Below are 21937 nucleotides of genomic sequence, written 5' to 3'. Positions count from 1 at the left end.
CTGAGCCAACCAGAAATGCTTCAACGCGAGAGAGCGAGCCCTAATTGATAAACCGCTGGAAGCGTGAAAAACATTAGATTCGGAAAAACAAAAACTTTTTATGCCAGTTGTTAGATAAACCCTTCAGGCAATAATTATGATTTACTGCGGGAAGGGGGGGGGGGGGGGGGTAAATTTCAGATTATTTTAAGGAGCGTGCCAAAAATCCACGAAAAAAAATTCCACTTCCTCCGATGGTTATGTAAGCAATCTCCGTCGGGCCGTTATATAGGCAGATTTTTTTTAACGCTTACAGATACTTAATTTAAAAACTGATATGCGTCGATGTGGTCTCTGAAAGTAGATTGTGCAGCAAGGCGGTCGTTATGGACGTGACAGACCTCAATAAATGGACTGAATTAACTACAGTAATCAAATCAGCTTTCTTTATTTTTGAAGTTAGGGGCCAGGATATTACGAAATTGAAGAGGCCGGCAGCACTGAAGTGGAGCGCAGTGTTTATATTTTCTTCATCGGCAATATGGCTTGAAACATCGAACAAAATTACGCATTTCCAAGCTCGTTCAGTTGGCTTTCTCGCGTTGCAGATTTATAAATGTCGTTGCTACGCCTTAATATCATCGCGGTTTCGGCGGCAAGTGCTTCATAAAAACACAAACGGCGTCTGTATTTGCGGCATTATAAATGCAAACGACACCTTTTTACAATTGTGCATTGCAGGAAAGCCGACTCAACAAGCTTTCAATTCCGTATTTTTATCCATATTTTTCGAACCACATCGCCGATAAAAGAGATTTAAAAACTGCGCTCACCTTCGATGTTCACGGCCGTCAATTGCGCAGTATAATATAATCTTGCCCCATGAAATCGAAAGTAAAGAAAGCTTTTTAGTCAAATTTAGTTGGTTAGTCGTCTAATTATTGAGCTTTGTCAAATCCATAATGTCCGCCTCGCTGTACAAACCACCTGCAAAGACCGCACTGACGTATCTGTTTTTAAAATAAAAATCTGTAAACGTTAAAAAAATCGCCTGGAATATCCACGTTGCGACCCGGAACGCCTTTCAAGGTGTCAATTATGCTTCTTTTGACAGATTCCAATAAGGCGGAGTCATTATGTAAACAAGTACGCCATTTTAAGCACTTTAAAGCGCCCATTGCTGCAAAACAAGCAGACAAAAACAAGGTCGGTGGAGCCGTGCCAGTGCTACCACAAAACACGGAGACGTCCATTTTAAAAACGCTTTCCTGCGTTCATTTCGCACAGCTGGTTTGATAGGTTGCTACGCGTGGTTTTCCATATCTCAGCACATTTTATTGCGCCTACATTAGAGGATATTGCGCCTTGCGTACGAGGAATTTGACACTGTTCAGGTCGCGTCCCCAGATGTGGACACAGCGCCTGAAGGAATAGTTATGAACTGTATTTCTTATGCATGACACTATATATCTGCTTACTCCGCGACACCGCCCGCTTTTTGGGTTCTTGTGAGTCTCGGGAGAAGTGCTAGTAGGAAACCCTCAAAGCTTGGAGTTTGCTACTGCTTTCACCGTGCATTCTCATGCATACATCCTCACATGCACGTTCCCGTCGTGTTCAATTGCTTCCCGATGTCAGGGCGACGTAACATGAACTAATGGCCGCACCATTTAATTAATATGCTCGAGTAAAATCTCTTTATGATACTAATCACTTATCTTGCCTTACTTCTAACTTATGTGTAAACTGCATAAGGTCGAACATTCAGCTTTATCAACAGCAATACGCAAATGGGTAGTGACAGCTAGCCTGCATTACCGGTTCCAAAACATGTTGCTTTCGGAAAAATGTGGTGTCATGGTTGAATATTCTTCGTACGATGTATGTCTAAAAGCGCGGATTCATGCGCAGTGCGTCTGTGCGGCCAACAGCTCAGAAGGAGTGTTGCCACGCCTGGTGAGTTCGGCGAAGTGGGCCTCCAGAACACCGTCGTCCGCCTGGCGCTCACTTTTTTGTTGTTGTTAACCAATGAGCGAAATTTTGAAAATCTTACCTTTCGTCTTGACAAATAAAAATTTTATGGCTGAAAGTACACTGCACTACAACGGAAAGAAGCGGTGAAGAACTTGGACTCAGTCTTGATCTGGGTCGTTCATCCTGCTCCTAAAGGTCAAGGCGGTTCTTTGTAGTTTGATGCTGTTTGAATACCGCCTGCATAGAAATGTGCGGCCGCTGCAGCAGCCTCCTCCCTCAGCAGGAGCAGCTCCATAAGCCGCTGTCCCACCGTAGTCAATGGTCCTAAAACGAACGTGGTGTAGAAATCGAGACTTTCACAGCCTGCTCCAATATCGCTTCGCGATCGTAGATTAAGACAAAGTGGACCATCGCCTTCCCCGGCGCGACCTGATACGTCTTTTACTTTTTATTTCTTTCTTCGCTGCTCCGTGTACAACTTGTCGCTAGTTTTCTAGAATGATGACCGATTGCAGTCAATAACGAAAGTGCTCATTCATGTGGCGTTGGATCCTCTGATTGCCCCGCCATAGCCTTAATCATCCCTTCGGGCGTCACCTCTCACTGCTGCCTCCGATGACGACAGCCCGCTACACGGCTGGGGAGGTAAAGGCGCACCTTAGCCGCTGCCGCTCCTCCTTGCGCTCCCGCTGCACGTGGCGCCATCTCTGACCTCTTCAGGACATGCGAGATGTTTCTCTCGATCCGCTAAGTGGTAGCAAAGATGGTAGAGATATGCCGGTGCAAGGTATCCAGTTTTTCTCCTGGGAGAGCACAGAGGGGACGCGTTGCTGTCGAAGTAAGCGCTCGGTAAGATTACACGTGCCCCGTAGCCCGCTCACAGCACCTGGCATTATGTTCGCGACAAATACGGAGCGTTCAAAAATACTGTGTCAGGCACATGCGGAAATAAAGGGAGTGAGAGTTTTCAGCGGACCGCGGAACGCAGCCTCGGGTGACGAATGCATGTTGCAAATCTGTTAAGAGAAGACGTGTATGCCAATGCTGGCTACTCCACGTGCATGTGTCACGTGCAAGTGCATGTTCTCCAATTTCCTTTTTCTTCGCAATGCTTAGGGAACCGGAGTAATCAGAGCGCGCAGATCACCGATTTATCTCACTCGACCGAGAGCTGGACGCTTTTGTACACGGATGCTCTTTACATAGATGCTTCAAATACAGTTTTGTTTGGGCCGAATGAATCTGCACACCGCGAAATAAAGCGATGTTTTTCTTCGCGCCGTAAGGTACAATGTAGCGCGTCTTCCCATCCAGTCTGTACAAACGCCACATCAATTTGTCCTAATGGCAAAATCGACACGTACTAAATACCTTATATCTTAGCATTTCTTCCACTGGCAGTGTGTTTTGAAGTTATAATGTTACCGGAGACGGTCCCTGTTCTCAGGCGCGGTAACTCGCAGGCCTTGTTAAAAGGGAGCCTTTGACGTCTCTCGCGGCGTAACAGCGTGAGCAACACGTCATGGCAATGTGAGGGATGCTATTGACACGGCCCCTTGCATTGCGAAGCCACATCCGAAAAGCCAAGCAGTGCCATCTCTGCCGTTCGCTGCATCGTGTATGCGCTCACGTGTGTAGGTACATGCGAACCATTGCGCCGTCACATCACCATTCATGATTGTGGTCATGCAGGCATTATACCTAGTGAATCAACGTTGCCAGTAACGTGGATGCTGGATCCAACGGTTCGTACGGGACAAGAAACGTTGGGTTGAAAACGGAATTCCAAAAGAAGACTATTCAAAACTAATACTAAAGGTACCAGATGCCGATGTACGGGATACAGTGTCATTGGCGTTTAAATCTGGGTCTGGGCGCTCATTCTGAAAAAAACAAAACAATTTGTTGTTGCCATGGGATTGTTACAGTGATGCTGACTAGGAAATCATCCAGCCTTCGACTTCACGGTGCGTACCATGCAATGAAGCCCGGCAGCGAAATAAGCGGTGGATGCACAAAGCAGTTGGTTCTTGCGTTAGTTCGCGAATGGCCCGGGCTTTTATGCTGGCAAGCAATAAGGCTGTAGCGACGGTCATTAACCAACCGGCCTCACGTCCGAAAAACATCGTGACTCTAATCCCACTACCATATGTAATCTTGACAAGCGCTATTGTAAACATTTAGCACAACTGGCTGCCCGCCATCATTCGTCCATCACGCAAGTGGTGATCCCAACGTCGCGTCGAGACGACGCCTCCTTTGTGCAATATCCGCGGTAACGTCTTGGCTCAGCTGCTGCGCTCCCTTCTGGTGACAGGCTTCGCCACTCGACCTCCACGCCGCCAGACACGCGTCGCTTCACCGTGCGTGACGGCGACCTCCCACCACCGGTGTCACTCGATCAGCTTTGGGCGGCCACCGCAGCGCGCACATCCGGATGGCGTCCTCCCCCCTCCAGGCACGACGCAACGCCAACCGTGGCGCTTGTTTCACGGCCGTCGTTTCCAGCCTGTGCGTGCGTGCGTGCGCGGCGCTTGCCAAGGTGCGCCAGCAAGCGAGACACATGAAGCGAAGCGCGTGTCGCAACCCCTCCACGTGCGGCCGCTCGTGCGTACGGTCTCCGGGCTGAACGTGGCTGGTGCGCACCCCCCCCCCCTCCCAAACTGGTGGTCCTTCCTGTTGTTGACACGGGCCTAAGTGATGGTCCGGGAGCCCGCTGGTTCGGTCCCCTGTTTGTACAGGTGTCATTGGCGCCCGCTGAAACAAGCGGGGACGCCGCAAATGCATATGCGTCCGAGTGAGGATATGCGTGCAGTTATCATTAGCTGGACATTATGATTTTCCCTTCCGTGATCAGTACTGTGCGAAAAACTGCTATTACGAGGCAAACGTTTCCTTCTGCTTTCATGAAACATCTACGAAAGAACATTCTGCTTCTCGGGCAAGAAGACAGCGCCAGAACGCAAGGCTTCAGAGAGCCCGTCGAGTCTGCTCGCAGAAGTCCCGAACCCAAGCGGTTCTGCGGTAATGCGAGGCACGGGTTTTTCTGCCTGAGCCAACTGACACGATCGTCACTTCGTGAGGCAGTTTGTATGCGGTCGCGCTGCATTTAGCGGGAGCACGGCGGCCTGATCAAATTAGCCCCAAGGTGCTCTCCTCGCATAGGCCCATCTTCGTGAAAGAGAACAAACGTTAACGCCCTTTACGAGAGAGGGCGTCGGTGGCACCTTCGCAGGCTTCTTTTCAGTTAATAAATTGTTTTCCTTTAGGAATACAACATCGTAGCCTTTTCAGATAACAGTGTGCGCACGTTCTTCACGATGGCAGTGACATGAGCTGCTATTCAATGCGGAATACTCACTATGCGACATGCGCGAGTTTTTTTTTAAGCCCGTGAAGTTCCTGTTATGAAGTTTGCTATGCGTTATTTCTTTGAGATTTTGAAATAAGAATCTAATCTCACATATAAAAAATGTTTTTTTTTTAAAAAGCCTTCTTCAATAATTAGGAACAAAAATGGTTTATACTTGCTGGATAAAGTTCCTTTCGAAACTTACTTTAGTCACTCATGAGCTAAAAAAGATGGCTAACGCGATCACGAAAACACTGCGTATAATAAAAACTGTCCCATGGCTCGCAAGCAAATTTTAAAAAAATTGGGGGGGGGGGGGGGGGCACTTAAGCTCCGACTTTGAGAGTATATGATGGCATAGCGTTAATGGGTCCCATCAACGATTCCACGTTATCTCACTAGCATATTACCAGATTAAGTAATCTAATGTTGCCAAATCACGTGACACTCCAGTATCAACTGACACTAGCGTACACTCGTTCGCGTACACTCACCCCTCATCGAAATGCACTTTGCTAGTCAATTAATCACCGCTCCCTTAATTAGTGCCTCTCTAATCCCACACATGTACTCATTAGCATGCAGTCGTAAGCTAACACATTATGTTAAACACCATACCACATATATTTTTAAAACTCCGGTTTATCCAAGCCGTACGAATGTGCCTTAGTGGCCAAGGAAACAGTTGTACAATGAATTTGCATGCTCTTCCCTCCGACCATGTACCGCTCTGAGTATTTTGGTTTGCCGGGACATAATGTACTTAGAAGAGTGCGTAAAACGCGCCTCTCGCCGTGTACAATGACATCTGCCGGTTAAATTATGGGTAGAGAAAAAGGACAGTTTTGTGTCTACGGTAAATTGCCGCCTTGGTGATGTTCCAGAAACAATGGAACATTGTTTAGTCAGTTTCAAAGATGCAATACTATTCTGAAATATCCCTCAACGGACATTAAACAAAAAAAGACTTAATCTGACACCGCATTTTGTGCAATCTAACCGCACTGCCTTTAGTTGATGAACATTTAGACGCGTTCTTTTTAATCACAGTACGCAGCCTCTGGAAAACACACATGACGGACCGACATTGCGAATCTTGTTTCTGCAAACTACCACTTCTGCAGAATGATTATTCATCTAAAGGAAGTGTATGCCCAGACAAATTTCGAATCAGACTGGCACTTCCTCTTAGTGATGTGCTCTGCATTGCCTTTTTTCTAGTGCTTGGTTGCTTAGGTGTGTCGTGTTATTTGACACTGTTTTCCTAATGGTTTCTACATAGTTCATGTGCATAGAACATTGCTTCAGTATAATAAATACCATGCTGAAGAAAAAAAATCGCCTGTGACTCACAATCTAAGGGTCAGGGGTGCGATTCCCAGCTAGTTACCCCGATTTTCTTTTCAGCGCAATTCATTTACTTTATCTACTGGCATGTCGTAATGACGTTTGAGTCACGTTGCTACCTTGTAATCACAATTTATGTAATCTTTTAATAACTTTTCAGTACCGCCGTTCCACGTGTGACGTCAAACCTTTCCGACCAATCCGAAGTTCCACGACAGCAACGCCGTAGGCCGCCGGCAGGGCACCGCATTTTCCGCTGTACAGGAGCCTTAAAGTTCAAACAAGTGATACAAGCAATGGTGTGCAGAGGAAATGAACTCGGCGAGTGTTCAAAACCGCGCATTTCATTTGTTCCATCTTGTCTGCCAGATACCACTGCGGGCTACTAATGGGGCATTAAAGAAGGTTCACACTGAAGGTCTGTGGGGCCGGTGTAATCAGCTCTGTAAAACGCTGCCGTACCGGTGGGAACCGTCTTCGTGGCTTTAGATGGTATGAACTGCATGCAAGGGAAACACTGCTCAAATGAATTTCGTCCGCTTTGCTCCCGCACTTAAAACAGTGGACCATGCGCCGCGTATACGCTGGATGTGTAGTCTTGAGTGGCTATCGAGGCAGAAGGGCTTTCAACACATCGTGATGGCAAGAGTTGTCGATACATTCTAGTCAAAAAGAAAGTGCATTACTGGCTAGAAACTATCTTCTTGTCATCTTCCTGTAATTGTTCTCGAAATTTTGGCACGCAGGCTTCCAGAGCAGTGGTTTCGAATCTCTGTCAAGTCCCCGGATGCTTGTTACTAACGAAACCAAGAGCAGGTTTATGGACAACTCTAGAGGGAGGACAGGAGTTGGGAGTGGCCCACTATGTATTTGGCATTTTTCAGACGAGGCACTGGCGATATATTCATGCCAGCTGGCATCGAACATGACTGACAGTACTGGCGTAAACGCAGAGGACCCATAGAAAGAACGCAGCTGGACCGTGATTTGGATTCTCACTAAGGGTTAATGATGTCCATTCGCGCTGCTGGCCGTGCCATGGCCCATGTTCAAGCCACGTGTCATCGGATACGTGGTTTTCACATATGCTGCTCCCTACCACAATTATAGTTGATGCCGCCAGTAAGGCTTTGCTACTAAGCCGTTAACGACCGGGCTGGAACGTTCCGGACTAGAGGCTTCACTCACAACATGCCAGTCCCAGAGAACGACTGAGCCGTTCCCTCCTGATGAACGTGGCGAGAAAGTGAGTCGCTTTACCGAGCCTCACTTTCGCCTTTGAGAAGCTCATTATTGACGGCTCAGCAAAAAACGTGCTCGCGCTTCGTGCCCCATACCTCCAGGACGTACACGTCTCTAAAGAATGCTCAAAGAGAAAATGAAACAGCCGCTTCACCTAGTGCAGCCGTGGTGAACACGACGCTGGAAACGGGACCCTGTTGGCCTCCGAAAATGGCGGACACGGACACGTTGTAGGTTGTGGCCGGCCGCAGGCCCGTGAGTCGGTAATAGAGCACAGGCTGAGTCTTCTCCGCCGCGTCGAGCGGAAAGCGCTGGGCGAAGACCAGCGCCGATCCACGCATCACGCGCAGCTCGTAGCCGTCGGCGCCGCCCGTCGGCTGCGCCCAGGACAGCATGGCGGTGTCCGGACCCACGAGACCGGCGCTCAGGCTTCCCACACTGCCGTCCCCTGCGCCAAGCCACGGCACTCAACCTCGCAGCGGTCTGCAAGCGTGCTCAAGGACACCCTCTTCCCCCGGTGCATCTGAGAGCCCTCCCGTTTTTCCAAGAAAGTAAGTATCTCGGGCCCGCCAAAGATCTGGTGATCGCGAAAGGCGGTCACTTCTTTGTACCCCGAAAATTCTTCAGCGTAAACTATAAAACCACATTGTGAAGCCAAAATAACATTTTTCCCCTCAAGTCCCTGTGAACGTCATCACTGGAGAAGGACACATAAGCATGCAGCTTAACGTCGTAACGGTCGTTACGGCCACCGCCACCGCCACCGGGGGGCGAAGATGAACTGATCAGAGCGATTTCGGATTGTATGGAATGATCCTGAAGCTGTATTTATTTTGCCAGGAAAGCCGATAATATGAGATTTGCCCCAGGAGCTACGAGTCGCAAGTGTAAATGTTGAGGCGGTAAGAACTGCTGGCTTACGACAGTATAATCGCCTTTAGAGCGTCTGCCGAAACTGGCACCTGTTTCCTGCTTTTTTTTTGGTTTTGTTCCTTGGTACCATTCACATAGAACGGTAGCCGCTGACATCGAAATATTAGCCCTTATTTAAAGCACCATCCCCCGTCATGGTCTATGATGAGACTTATTGGCCTTACCTTTAAGAAAAAGTCAGAATTCACCAAGTAACTACTAACCAGTTAATTGACGCACAGATCACTACCTTCTTACTAACTGGAGGTAGTAAAACTAAAACTAGTGAAAATTACTACCTCAAGAAGCTAGTGAAGAGCAATACAGTCACAAACATAAAGCTAGTAGTATTTATTAAGAAAATGGATGGAAACTGTTTTCGTGTATAGTGTTAGTTCTTCATACGTTGTGGTGGCGTTGCTGGTTAAATTTGTGCACACTGTAAAAATAAAAAAAAACTATATGTTCAGTATCACTAATTCCCAACACCATGCAGTCAGGACTACCAGAATGTGCTGGCCGTAAATCACTCACTTAAGCTTAGACACATTGCGCATTACATGAGCAAATTATGCGAGGTGATGGCATCGTATACAACCTTACCTGGCACACGCCAAGGTTCAGAATGCAAGAAAAGCACAAATCAGAAGGAGTCACACAAGCGCGACACGCGCAGTGCGCGTACACAGGAAAATCTTTCTCTGTCTTATATACTACGTAAATTTGATTCTCAGTTACGAGCTAGTAGCTCTTACCCGTGAAGCTAAAAAACCAGCCTTAATTATGAAGTTGCAATTGTAGACACAGGTTAGTCTAGCTAGCCGCACGCCGCTACAGAAGTGTTTCATTACAAAAACTATTTTATTCACACAACAGCATGTGTCAATTATTCTATGGCTTTGTTTTAGGGTTAAAGGAACGGTTACTAACCTGGCGCTACTAATTACCTTTATGACGGTAGTAAATAGTTAGTAAAAAAGGAGTAAAACGCAATCAGAATCCGTAACTGCTGCACTTGCTACCTTTCTACTACCTTTTTTTTTTTTACTGAGAGATGCAAGGATTCGTTTCCACGCTGTCGGAACTGCTCCATTTGAGGAGTGGCCGCAACGAGCGCCCGTATTTCATACTGGTCCCCGAAAAGACCGCACTGAAACTGCTGTGGTGCAACACAAAAAGCTTTCAGGTTATTAATATGGATTGGGGATAACGTAGGCCCACTGGACTGTGGCATGTTTAATTGTGCCTTTTAGAGATCTATGCTTGCAACGTTTTCGCGCGCAGTCGTTACCGACATAGCGGATTTCAAGCCAAGCCCCAGCCCATTTGTCAACAGCATGTGTTATGTTTTCCGTGTCAGTGGAGCTTACCTTAGCAGAGCGCACAGGAGTAAGCGTTTGCCTATCGTAAGGTCAAGTTCACTTTTATCCAACACGCGTGTATTCAACTTGTTGAGTATGCTCAAGCGGTACTAAAACTAAAAAGAACGCTTCGTGGCATCGATGGTCGGGCAAGCTGGCATAGTAGCATCTTAGCAAAACAGCGCAAAAGAGAAAGGCAGAGCTAAGACAGAACAGCAGAAGTGCTTGCCCTGTCCTTCCTTAGCTGTACTGGATTTCCGCGCTGTTTTCCTGAGGTGATAAGTAAAAACAACATGGTCATGTAACTAGGTGCACTAATGCGCGACCTCGTGGGAGTGGGTGTGCACCACAATAACGTGCGAGAGCACAGGTAATAGCATTGGGCATGCGCACATTTATGGAGATTTCCACTGGCTCGTATACGTCTTGGAATTTAGACCACAAAGCCGCATTTCCCTTACTTTTGGTCTTACATACGGCAAACGCCCATAGGGGGCAGCACTGTGGCGTCTCTCAAGCAAAAACAGGTCGCTGTTATCTTTGTGCACCATTCGAAGGTAAAGAAAACTGCTCAGTGCCAGGCTGAGACTTTGCCTTACCTACGGCCGCCGCCAGTCGGAATATCTGAAAGATGTAAAAAGATTGCGATTGATTGCATAGTCGATACCATCAAGAGGAGACTAGAAGCAAGAGCGCCGAACAGAGCAACGAGCGATTATTTTCGGGCTCTCGCTTCCTCCCGCTTGCATTCCACTTAATATACAGAAAGGAGGAAGTGTTTTCGCGCAGAATGACATTGCAACTACAAAAAAAAAACTCAACTGCTTATTTTCGCTCACTTCAGCTGTCACAAAAATTCAGAGGTCAGATTTATCGAAGCCTCGCTTTTATTTTTTGGCTGCGTTCGCCGTTTGGATCTTTCTTTTCTGCGTTTGATTTACAGCTGAAACACGAGGCCTGATTAAAAAAGCGACTGTGTCTTATTTTTGACAGTGTTATCGATATCACAGGGGTTTTTTTCAGGAAAGCTTGCCACACGTTATAAAAGCGCTATATGCACATGGTTAAGCTGAATCGTGTATTAATTCAGTCAGTGTTTAGTGATATCTATTATGCAGCCGCCGACAGCAGCTGGATATCATGCCGCAACAAGGGCCAGCTTGCTGATAGAAACAGCGACTCACCGCGCGCAGCGATGTACAGTGCAGGCTTATATTGATGTGAAACTATTCTGAATAAGCCATTTGTTCGGATTCTTGTAACCAGTGGTCGCAGGTGACTTCGAGTACCAAAATGAAAAAAAAATATATAGCTATGGAAGTCACACTGAGTTTCCACGATGATACAATGAACTGAACATCCGAGTGGAAAATAAATTCACTCCCCTGCCTGAATGTCCCGGCACCAACTCCTCATATATTCATGTCCGTAGCAAAGGAAAAACAGTGAGAACTAATCATTTAGCTCGGTGCTAACTTGGCCTACTGTTCTCCGCAGACGAACAGTGGAGCACAAAATGATGTACCGAATTTCGAGTCAGAGAGAGCCAGCAATCACGGTGCTAACTGCGACACAATTGAGCGCTTCTGGGAACGCAAGCTATGCGTAAGCGAACCTCGACTCGAAGGGCTTCGCACCACGGTCACGGCTGCGGAAAACACGGCGATTTCATTGCAAAAGCATAGTTCAGGCAAGCTCCAGCGAGCAGCCGGTAATGCGCCGGTGCAGTGCTCCGTACCTGACGCGGCCTGCGCCTACGCGAATGTGCGACGTCTTGCCAACGTAACACCGGCGCCACGGTCGATCGATCTCCGGGTGATTGATCGCACTGCATGACCTGGCACGTATCATTTTGAGACCGTTTACACTTCCGTAAACTCAGCGCGCGGAGCTCACTAACTCTGCGGCAAGGCATGCGAAGGCCGCTCCGTGGAGCCTTGTAGCCTTAGGGGATGGAACGGTAAACAACAATCGAAAAAACTGATCGAGAAGACGCGTCTTCACTTGCCTGTCTTCGCTTCTGATGAGAGAGAGAGCTGGGTAGTGAGAAAGACAGAGTAAAAAAAAAAGAATTACATGCCGCAGAACAACTACCAATAAGAACATATCTTCTTGGAGGCCCCCTTTCAAGCCAAGCGCGCTCCTGCCTGTTCCTTTAAGTCACAGGTAGGCGCGTATACCACCGAAATAAAGTACGCTCCAAAATACGCAGCTTCAGCGCACGAAACTGTGAACATATGACAACAGCAACAAGTGCCATTCTTTTCGTTATTTTCACACGTCAGCTGCCCCTGATAAGAAGAAAAAATATATTGCACACTCACTTCCACTCTTCCGGCAGCATAATTTCTTTTTTTTTTTTTTGCCAACCTATACTAGCTACAAATGCTTCAAGAGCCTCCGAGACGCTCTGAAAGAAACGCTTTTAAATGAATTTGTAGCATCTTCAGCGAGCGCCACATTTCATGGCAAGTTAAACGTGGACCGTAAACATTGTAAAGATACCAAACCAAAATGCAGCAGCTCCCATATCTCTACGTTTTAAACGTTCGCATCCCAACGGCCAAATATTTTGCCGGGAAGTATGGCCAGATTATTGATCATTTAGTTGAAATGAAGCTGTGAAATAGCATTCAAATATGGCTGCCATGTTGACGCTGATAGGCCAGCAATATTAAATTTATTTCCCAGATTTACTTCCGCTATATGATCAATCATCTGGCCATACTTTCTGGCCGTACACGTGAGAGTTTTGATACAAAGGATTAATCTTGGCGATGCATTCACGTCAAACTAAGCATGCTACAGCGTAGACCCATTACTTGCATCATCGGACGCAGATTTTTAAACGGTATTTTGACATCACGCGGCGGTCAATCATGACGAAGAAACAAGCACTGTGTGCAGTGTAAAGCTTTGCTGTGTAGTCTAAATCGCATTTAAAATAACAGCCATTCACTAAAGCTTCAAAATATTCGTTGTTCTTATACGGCAACGCAAAAGCTAGCACTCCTACCATAGCAGTACTTTTTTCCGTCTTATTCTAAGCTGCAAGCTCATTCAAGTAGATTTTGCCTTCAAGATGCACTGCATGAAAACGCTTCGTAACGGATAATCGGGAACCCTAATTTACTTTTGGGCCTTAGGTTATACTACTCAGAAAACTTGAGCATAGAGTGCCGTACCTATAGGGTTACGGAAACGTCGCAATCATTCTGCGCTTTAAGTCGTAGCCTTAGTTTCAGAAAACTTTCAAGTTTCAGTCTCAGAAAACTAGACGCGGAGAGTCGCCATTATTTACGACAAAATGTCTGACGAGTCGGCACATGCATAGCTGCCTGCGTCGAAACCAAGGCGCAACATGCATCAACACAGCGTGTCTATCTATATGCTAAAACAACTTTTGCTAATGAGATTACTCCCAGTTGCTGTCAGAGAAAATATTAACTCCATGAACTCACTCACAAGGAATATGATCACAAAGCTCACGTTTCCGGCCACAGTCCACAGCATAAGTGTGTGCAGCGGCGATAGTGGGCTAGTTAAACGCTACACACCTTGATCTAGAGTGTAAATAAAAGTTTAGAAAGAGCAAGTGGCTTCGTAGGCGCACTCAAAGGAAAGCTAAATGATATTGGCATTCAGGACGTTTCGGCATAGTGAACTTACTGTATTTTTTGGACAGAATGGAAGAAGGCTGAGAAAGCGCACGACAACCACATGTATTGAATGCAAAGACGTTGGACCCAACTTAGGCAATGCTTAGGTGCCCTACACCCCTGTTTAAGAGCGGAGTCAGTTCTGTACTAATTTACCGTCTTGTGCGCGGCCAATCATTTTGGGGATAGCGGCATGAACGGTTCCCCTTTATTTGGCAATACAGTTTACGGAAACGGAGTCATGCGCCTGAAAAACCTTATTTGGAGAAGTTCGTGCTTTGTCTAAGACATTGAAATTTAAACGATTCAGTGCTGGATACGTTTTATCAACAATATTTGGCATGTAGGACCATCATAACCCTAAAACGCTATATACGCAACAGACGAAAGCGTTATTGGTGTACAATGCGTAGTGCCAATGTCCCGCGTAAAGAAAGTCCATGGAGTAATTGAACCCGCTATGGCTTGTACCTCAGCCTAAATTAACCAGCCAGTTAAAGGATCCTTTTCACACGGAAGTAGTGGTATTTACGTATGAAAATGGTGCCCGGCTTAAAACGCACAAATAATAGTTTCTACGGGGAATCGGCGGTCGTATAAAATTCATTAGAAAACAACCAATAAAGAAATATAATGACTTAGCAGAAGTCACGATACCTAAATAATAAAACAACATTAGAAGATTCAACTTCAGAATGACGGAATATTTGTCTTTGCTGGCATTAGCAGAACATGGAGAGATTACAATAAATAGATGACTTATATTAATGCTGAACGTGATTAGACCTGGGCTGAAAAGCAAAATTATGTTTGTGAACTTTTTTTCTGAGACTGCGACATGCGCTCAGTTTGAAGTCGAATTCACGACCGTTGCTCTTTTTAACACACAATAACCAGTAATGGCAAATGAACGAAATATGGTCTGTGCTATTTTTTCCGCAGAGAGAGAGGGTGGGCAGATCGTTCCTGACAATCACAAAGTGAACAAGGGAGGGGAAATCCTTCCTTCTGTGTAATATTTATATTGTTACGTCCGGGGTTTATTCAAACCACGACGGGCGACTGACAAACCAGATGGGGTCCAATCTCCAAGCACGAGACGCCACCAACCACCTCGTTCTCCTCTTCCTCTCTCTACCCAGCGATGCCGACCAAATAGACTAGGCATCGCCTCTTCGTGAGCGTCACACTTCCCCCTACGCAGCCGAAGCCCGCTGGGCGAGTCAAAAAGCACCGCGGGAATAGTAGGGCTTCAGCCGGGCAATGTGAGTCACGTCAGTTCGTGTAGAACAACGTCCGCTTGCCGTGAGACGCGCTATGCGGTAGTTGAGGTCACTAATTTTCTCAATAATGGCATATGGTCCATCGTAGTGGCACAGCAGCTTTTGGGACAGTCCCCGCTTTCGGACAGGCTTCCACAACAAGACCAAATCACCAGGTCTGTAAGTGACGTGACGGCGGTGGGCATCGTAACGCGCTTTGGCCCGATCTTGGGAGGCGAGGACACCAAGGCGGGCGAGACGCCGGGCCTCTTCGGCGAGACAAAGTGTCTCGGCGATGGAAGGGTATTCATGAGACTCGGCAGAAAATGGTAGTATGGTGTCCAGGGTGTAGCGTGGAGGGCGAGCATATAGTTGAAAGGAGGGGCTGAATCCAGTAGTCTCGTGGCGCGCGGTATTGAACGCGTAGGTAATGAACGGCAGGACGCTGTCCCTGTTTTTATGTTTCGAATCAACGTACATTGAGAGCATGTTGGTAATTGTTCGGTTCGTGCGCTCAGTTAGCCCATTCATCTGGGGATGGTAAGGCGAGGAATGGCGAAAATGCGATGCGCAAGAACGGAGAAGCTGTTCGAAAACGTCAGCGGTGAACTGCCGACCACGGTCACTGATGACAACTTTTGGGGGTCCATGGCGGAGAACTATGGAGAGCAGCATAAACGAGGACACATGAGACGCCGTAGACGAGGGTAGGGCGGCCGTTTCACAATACCGAGTGAGGTCATCAACACAAACCACTATCCATCGGTTCCCATGATAGGATTTGAGAAATGGGCCAAGGAGGTCTATGCCCACTTGCTCCAACGGTGCGGAAGGTGGTGTCACAGGGTGAAGCTGACCAGCAGCAACGCTAGTAAGGCGCTTATATTGTTGGCACTGAGGGCAGCTGGCGACGTATCGCTCAGTCGTGGCGCGCATTTTCGGCCAATAGAAGCGGGCCTGGACACGGTGGAGTGTTCGTGCCGACCTAAGATGTCCATATGTAGGGTCGTCGTGCATGGCCTGCAAGACGGAGGTGTACAGGTTCTGCGGAACTACCAGAAGGAAGCGCTGACCCGTAGAACAATAATTTTTCTTCCATAGCAGACCATCTCGCAAGTAGAAGTGGTTTGCACCGGAGGGGTGTTCAGCCTCCGCAAGAAGAGGCCGCAGGGTCGAATCGCGCTGTTGCTCGGCTTGGAATGTGGCGAGGTCGGGAAAACACGGTGAGACTGACGCGAAGCAGTGATCGAAATCATCGATGTTAGACTCTGTCTCAGAAAGAGGCAACCGCGAAAGACAGTCCACGTCAGCGTGCCGGCGACCGCTCTTGTAGGCGACTGTGTAGTCAAACTCTTGTAGCCGGAGAGCCCACCGTGCAAGGCGCCCACATGGGTCCCGAAGGTTAACGAGCCAGCAGAGTGCATGATGGTTGGTGACGATGGTGAACGGGCGTCCGTAGAGATACGAATGGAAACGCTGCGTGGCGAAGACGACGGCGGGGCATTCCAGCTCGGTGACCGTGTAATTGCGCTCCGGCTTGCTGAGTGAACGACTTGCATACGCAACAACGTGCTCTTTGGTGTCGCAGCGCTGGATGAGCACAGCCCCGAGACCAACCCCGCTGGCGTCGGTATGAATCTCTGTGGGGCGGAGGGATCGAAGTGGCGAAGTACAGGGTGGTACGTGAGAAGGAATTTCAGTTGACGGAAGGCGGAGCCGCACTCAGGGGTCCACTCCAAAGCCACATCTTTCCGAAGCAGGCCTGTCAGCGGGTATGCGATGTCCGCAAAGCGATGGATGAAACGGTGAAAGTATGAGCACAAGCCCAAGAAACTTCGCAGCTCTTTGACAGACTGTGGTGGCTTGAAGGACTCAACAGCTGCAGTCTTGGCTGGATCAGGTTGACGCCGTCTTTGTCAACGAGGTGTCCAAGCATTAACGCTTGGCCCGCACCAAAGTGGCACTTTTTAGAATTAAGCACAAGACCAGCTTTGCGCATGCAGTCCAGGACGAGAGCTAAACGATCGTTGTGCTCACTGAACGTCTTTCCGAAAATGATAACATCGTCAAGGTAGCGCATGCATATCTCCCATTTCAAACCACGCAGTATAGTGTCCATAAATCTCTCGAAAGTGGCGGGCGCATTACAATGACCGAATGGCATTACATTAAATTCATAAAGGCCGTCAGGTGTAATAAACGCTGTTTTCTCCTTATCCGCGGGATGCATAGGGATTTGCCAATACCCCGATCGGAGGTCAATAGAAGAAAAGTAGTACGCTGAAAAAAGGCAGTCGATGGCATCGTCGATTCGAGGGAGAGGGTATACGTCTATTCTGGAGACGGCATTTAGACGACGGTAATCCATGCAGAAACGCAATGATCCATCTTTTTTTTCGAATAAGGAATATTGGAGCAGCCCAAGGACTCGGGGACTCTTGTATAACATCACCAACCAGCTCGTTCCCCTCTTCCTCTCTCTACCCAGCGATGCCGACCAAATAGACTACGCATCGCCTCTTCGTGCGCGTCACAATATCATTACTTCAGTATATGCTTTGCGTAACCACCTGAATAGCGTTACCAGTAAGATTATTATTAAATTCATAACTTCTTATTTCGCGCAAATATCGCTTTTTCAGTGCACAGTACTCGTTTTTTGTTTTTTTTTTACCTTTGCGTCACGTATACTGCCACCCTTATTTGAACGCTTGGCTAATGCAGGCAATGACGGACGCCTCTCATTTTATCGCAACCTTTCCATGTTCCTTTCATCGCTGTTTACCCTGCCCGAGTGTCCGACTCCACTTTTCTTTGTGAATGTCAATGTCGACACTATTCAACCGGCGCGGATATGGGCTAGTCTTTGCAAAATAAACAGATGCTGTGTTTAAGCAAAGATGCCTCGCATGTACGACGGCCCAATCGTCAGCAGGATCGTCTTTTTTTTATTTTTCTCTCTTGGTCATAGTATTCGTTCGTTGCATAAACACGTGAAGGCAAACTGCGGCATCATTCGTTGCGTGCGCTTCAAGCAAGCAGTAGCACCAGTTCATGAAAGGAACGCTTCAAGCGCACGCCGATGTTCGCGCGTCCTCACCTGAAGCAAGACATACGCTGCCGCTCCACTGAGTGCGAAAGACCAGCCTCGCTGCATCGTGGCCTCGGAGGTGGACCGCTTCGGTTGGAGCACAGCCGACTAAAGGCAACTGTGGCTGCAGGGAGAAATGGTGCAACGGCGGAAATTGAGACGAAGCGGCATTTTCATTTTTTCCCGCAGCGCCATGTGAACGTAAGACAAAAAGGGAAGCCACGCTCAGTAACAAAAAAAAAAGTGCGGCGGCGTGCGTATCGCTGAGTTTGCGATAAATTTCTGTAAGGAAACATCGGAACCAAAGACGGTGTGTCGGTGGCTCGGCTGCCTTTCTAATGGTTTCCGTTCCATGCTTTTTGCGCGACATACGGGTCGTGTCGCGGTCTTCAGTTCGCGTCCTTAGTAAACTTTTAACTAGTTCTAAAAGACCACAGCGAGAGCATTTGTCAACAACTAGCAGTCGCGTCTTTTGTTTATTCATGTCCCCCTTACGCGGAGGGCTTCTGGCGTACAGTGAGTTGAAAAACAAACATGCTCTGGAAGTGCAGAGCATGTTCTCTTATTTCTCTCTTTCAGCAACAGAAGCACCGGGCGTCTTCCTTAGTGTTACAAACAGCACTACCTACGTTACTTTGCATGAAAGGATTGGGTTTAAGGGTAGTTTACACGTTGAAGAGTCGGGGAGGTTCTGGACGCGTGGCAGCAACAGTCGTGCAAATGTTCTTCATGGCAACGGCCTCAAATGGGTTCGTAGAAAATTGAGAAAGTGCTACGGTTTCTACCATTGATGCGAAGACGGTCTTATTTGTAGTTCCTGTCACGCGCTCACCCTCGTCGCTTTAAGGGGGCATTGTCACTACAGCCTTTCGGGAATAAGAAGGCCGCAGGAGTTTCACCTCGTGGCTCTCAGACTGGCCCGGTAACTCGTGAAGTGACCTCTACGCTTTCGATAGAGCATGGACTCGGGTATAAGTGATAAAACACCTAAAATGACCTAGTAAGGCAAAAGTTCGCTGCATTTGAGGCTGCAGCCTGATAATAATAATAATTGGTTTTTGGGGGAAAGGAAATGGCGCAGTATCTGTCTCACATATCGTTGGACACCTGAACCGCGCCGTTAGGGAAGAGATAAGGGAGGGAGTGAAAGAAGAAGGAAGAAGGAGGTGCCGTAGTAGAGGGCTCCGGAATAATTTCGACCACCTGGGGATCTTTAACGTGCACTGACATCGCACAGCACACGGGCGCCTTAGCGTTTTTCCTCCATAAAAACGCAGCCGCCGCGGTCGGGTTCGAACCCGGGAACTCCGGATCAGTAGTCGAGCGCCCTAACCACTGAGCCACCGCGGCAGGTGCAGCCTGATCCCCCCCTCCATATTTTTTTTCCGCGATACACTCGATAGCCTTCCTTCCTTTTAAAACTATGGCCCACAATATCACTCACGGAAACCTACGTACACCTCACGTTAAGAGGTGTTATTTTAAACATGTGTTGTTAGGTGGTAAGAAACAGTGGCATTCGTTAAAGGTCCAGCGCAAAAACGGAGGCATAAAACAAAATTGTCATATCGTGAAGAAAGCATACGCTATTTTCGAGCATAAAATATTTCTTTCCACTCACCAGCAATATATATATATATATATATATATATATATATATATATATATATATATATATATATATATATATATATATATACCCAGAATTTGCAAGTCAGTCCAGTGCATGCGCAGGGCGGACGTGCAGCTTCAAGAGAAAAGAAAATCGCTGCCATATTCGATCTTCGCTAGCCTTCTGCTCTTAGTACGTCCTTCTGCTCTTAGTACGCAGTACTACAGGCCGCACATGGCAGCGATTTTCTTTTCTCTTGAAGCTGCACGTCCGCCCTGCGCATGCACTGGACTGACTTGCAAATTCTGGGTATGTATGTATATATATATATATATATATATATATATATATATATATATATATATATATATATATATATATATATATATATATATATATATATATATATATATATATATATATATATATATATATATATATATATATACATACATACCCAGAATTTGCAAGTCAGTCCAGTGCATATATATACATACATACCCAGAATTTGCAAGTCAGTCCAGTGCATGCGCAGGGCGGACGTGCAGCTTCAAGAGAAAAGAAAATCGCTGCCATGTGCGGCCTGTAGTACTGCGTACTAAGAGCAGAAGGACGTACTAAGAGCAGAAGGCTAGCGAAGATCGAATCAAGAGAGTCACTTGCCTGAGCCTTTCGTCTACCAAGTGGCAGCCATCTAGTTGTCCCTTATTTTTTTTCGAGCATATTTGGATAAAAAACTGCGACTTTGTGTTTGTTGGGATCAACCGCCGCCAGCGACGCTTGGAGGAAAGAAAGGGTTCTCCGACCTCTAGCCTCGCTGCTGGCGATGTCCATCAAATGGCGGCGCGTGGGATATCAAGGAGTGAGGCGGAGCGCTAAGGACGAGCACTCTGAATTCTAACTTTTACGAGAGGATTCGCGCGGTTGGTTCATCGTATACGCTCGTCGACAACATGCGGTGATATGAAATCTACACTGCTCACTGGATGGCGAGCAGTTTCGACAGCCGTAAAAAAAGTTCGTGAGCGTTACTTCCCTTGTTTATGTTGGCGCCAGTATGGCCAACGCTGGCATAACAAAAAAAATGAAGAAAGCGCTTTTGTTTCCCTGAGGTAATTAGGCTTTACGCGGCCTTCCAGTTTTATGTGAGAATGGGCCGGTTGGCACTGACGAAACATAACAGACACACAGCGAGTTGGTTTGCGGAAATGCGGAAGAAGAGTTCTGTCCCGCAAACGCCCTGATAGAGCAAGCGTTACCACCCAAATCTCAGCGTGTAACGCAGCAGCGCGCCGCTGATACCCCTCGGAGCGGACAGAGCATCCCTCGGAACCTACCTGGAGTCAAGTCAGTGCGTGCGCCGTCACATCTTCGCCTCGCGGCTTGCCGAGAACACTGGCACGATGCTGGCCGTGCCGGCGCGGAGGGTGCTGGCAGTTATGGCTCTGCCAGACACTACAGTGCGCCAAACGGCAGAGGAAGTACACAGACCGCTCGCGTGGAAAGCCTGACGGGATGCTAAACAATGGAAGCATCAGCCTGTTGCACGAATCGATGCATCGGGCCGCTTTTGGTTGCAGCAGCCTGGGAGGCCTCGGCTTGCGCGCGCATTCGGAAGCGGGTGCACGTGACACACTCGATTAGCAGCGTGGGCTCGATTACAAAATTCAGAAGCGGCTGCGTTGGTAGGTCTGAACGCCTCACTCGAGCTGCAACGCCGTCTTTCACGTGCAGCGTTTTCTCACAGAAACGATTGTGTGGCGGGGACGCAAATGTGTTGTTAGTTTAGAGCGCGTGTAAAGCTGCTAATTGGGCGTGTGATGGATACATAGAAATAACGACAGCTGCGCAGAAAGGGGACAACGGGCGGAGAGTAGACAATGACGTGCGCTGAACTTCCGACAGCCTTTATTGTGAACGATTCACAAATATACACTACATGCTGTCCGAGCCAGTGAATATTGTCTGCGCATGCTCAAATATGCCACCTCTTTGTATGAGATGGTGATCGAGGCCATGCTGACGCAGCCCTCCCCAAGCCTAGATAACCATTCTAAGATTTCCCGTGTGACACGTGTTTTGGTCTTCTTAATAACGGAAGTGTTTTCTAGATAAGGCGAACAGTCCTTGCAAGTCACACAATGAC

General features: G+C 47.6%; 1 protein-coding gene across 1 annotated transcript in view; it reads right to left on the bottom strand.

Annotated features, from left to right (window-relative positions):
* Positions 1-21317, bottom strand: part of LOC144115029 (netrin receptor unc-40-like) — a 49465-nt gene extending 28148 nt beyond the window's left edge. The window contains exons 1-4 of the mRNA XM_077649155.1: positions 21129-21317; positions 18189-18303; positions 10767-10791; positions 8049-8342 (exon numbers count right to left, since the gene is read on the bottom strand). Of these exons, the coding sequence (XP_077505281.1) occupies positions 8049-8342; positions 10767-10791; positions 18189-18245 (376 nt within the window). The 5' untranslated portion in view covers positions 18246-18303; positions 21129-21317. The remainder of the gene's footprint in view (positions 1-8048; positions 8343-10766; positions 10792-18188; positions 18304-21128) is intronic.
* Between the last annotated feature and the right edge of the window lie 620 nt (positions 21318-21937).

The sequence above is a fragment of the Amblyomma americanum genome, chromosome 1, assembly GCF_052857255.1.
Source record: "Amblyomma americanum isolate KBUSLIRL-KWMA chromosome 1, ASM5285725v1, whole genome shotgun sequence".
Lineage (NCBI taxonomy): Eukaryota > Metazoa > Arthropoda > Arachnida > Ixodida > Ixodidae > Amblyomma > Amblyomma americanum.
The sequence above is the reverse complement of the archived record's forward strand: the minus strand, read 5'-3'. Positions and strand labels throughout refer to the sequence as shown.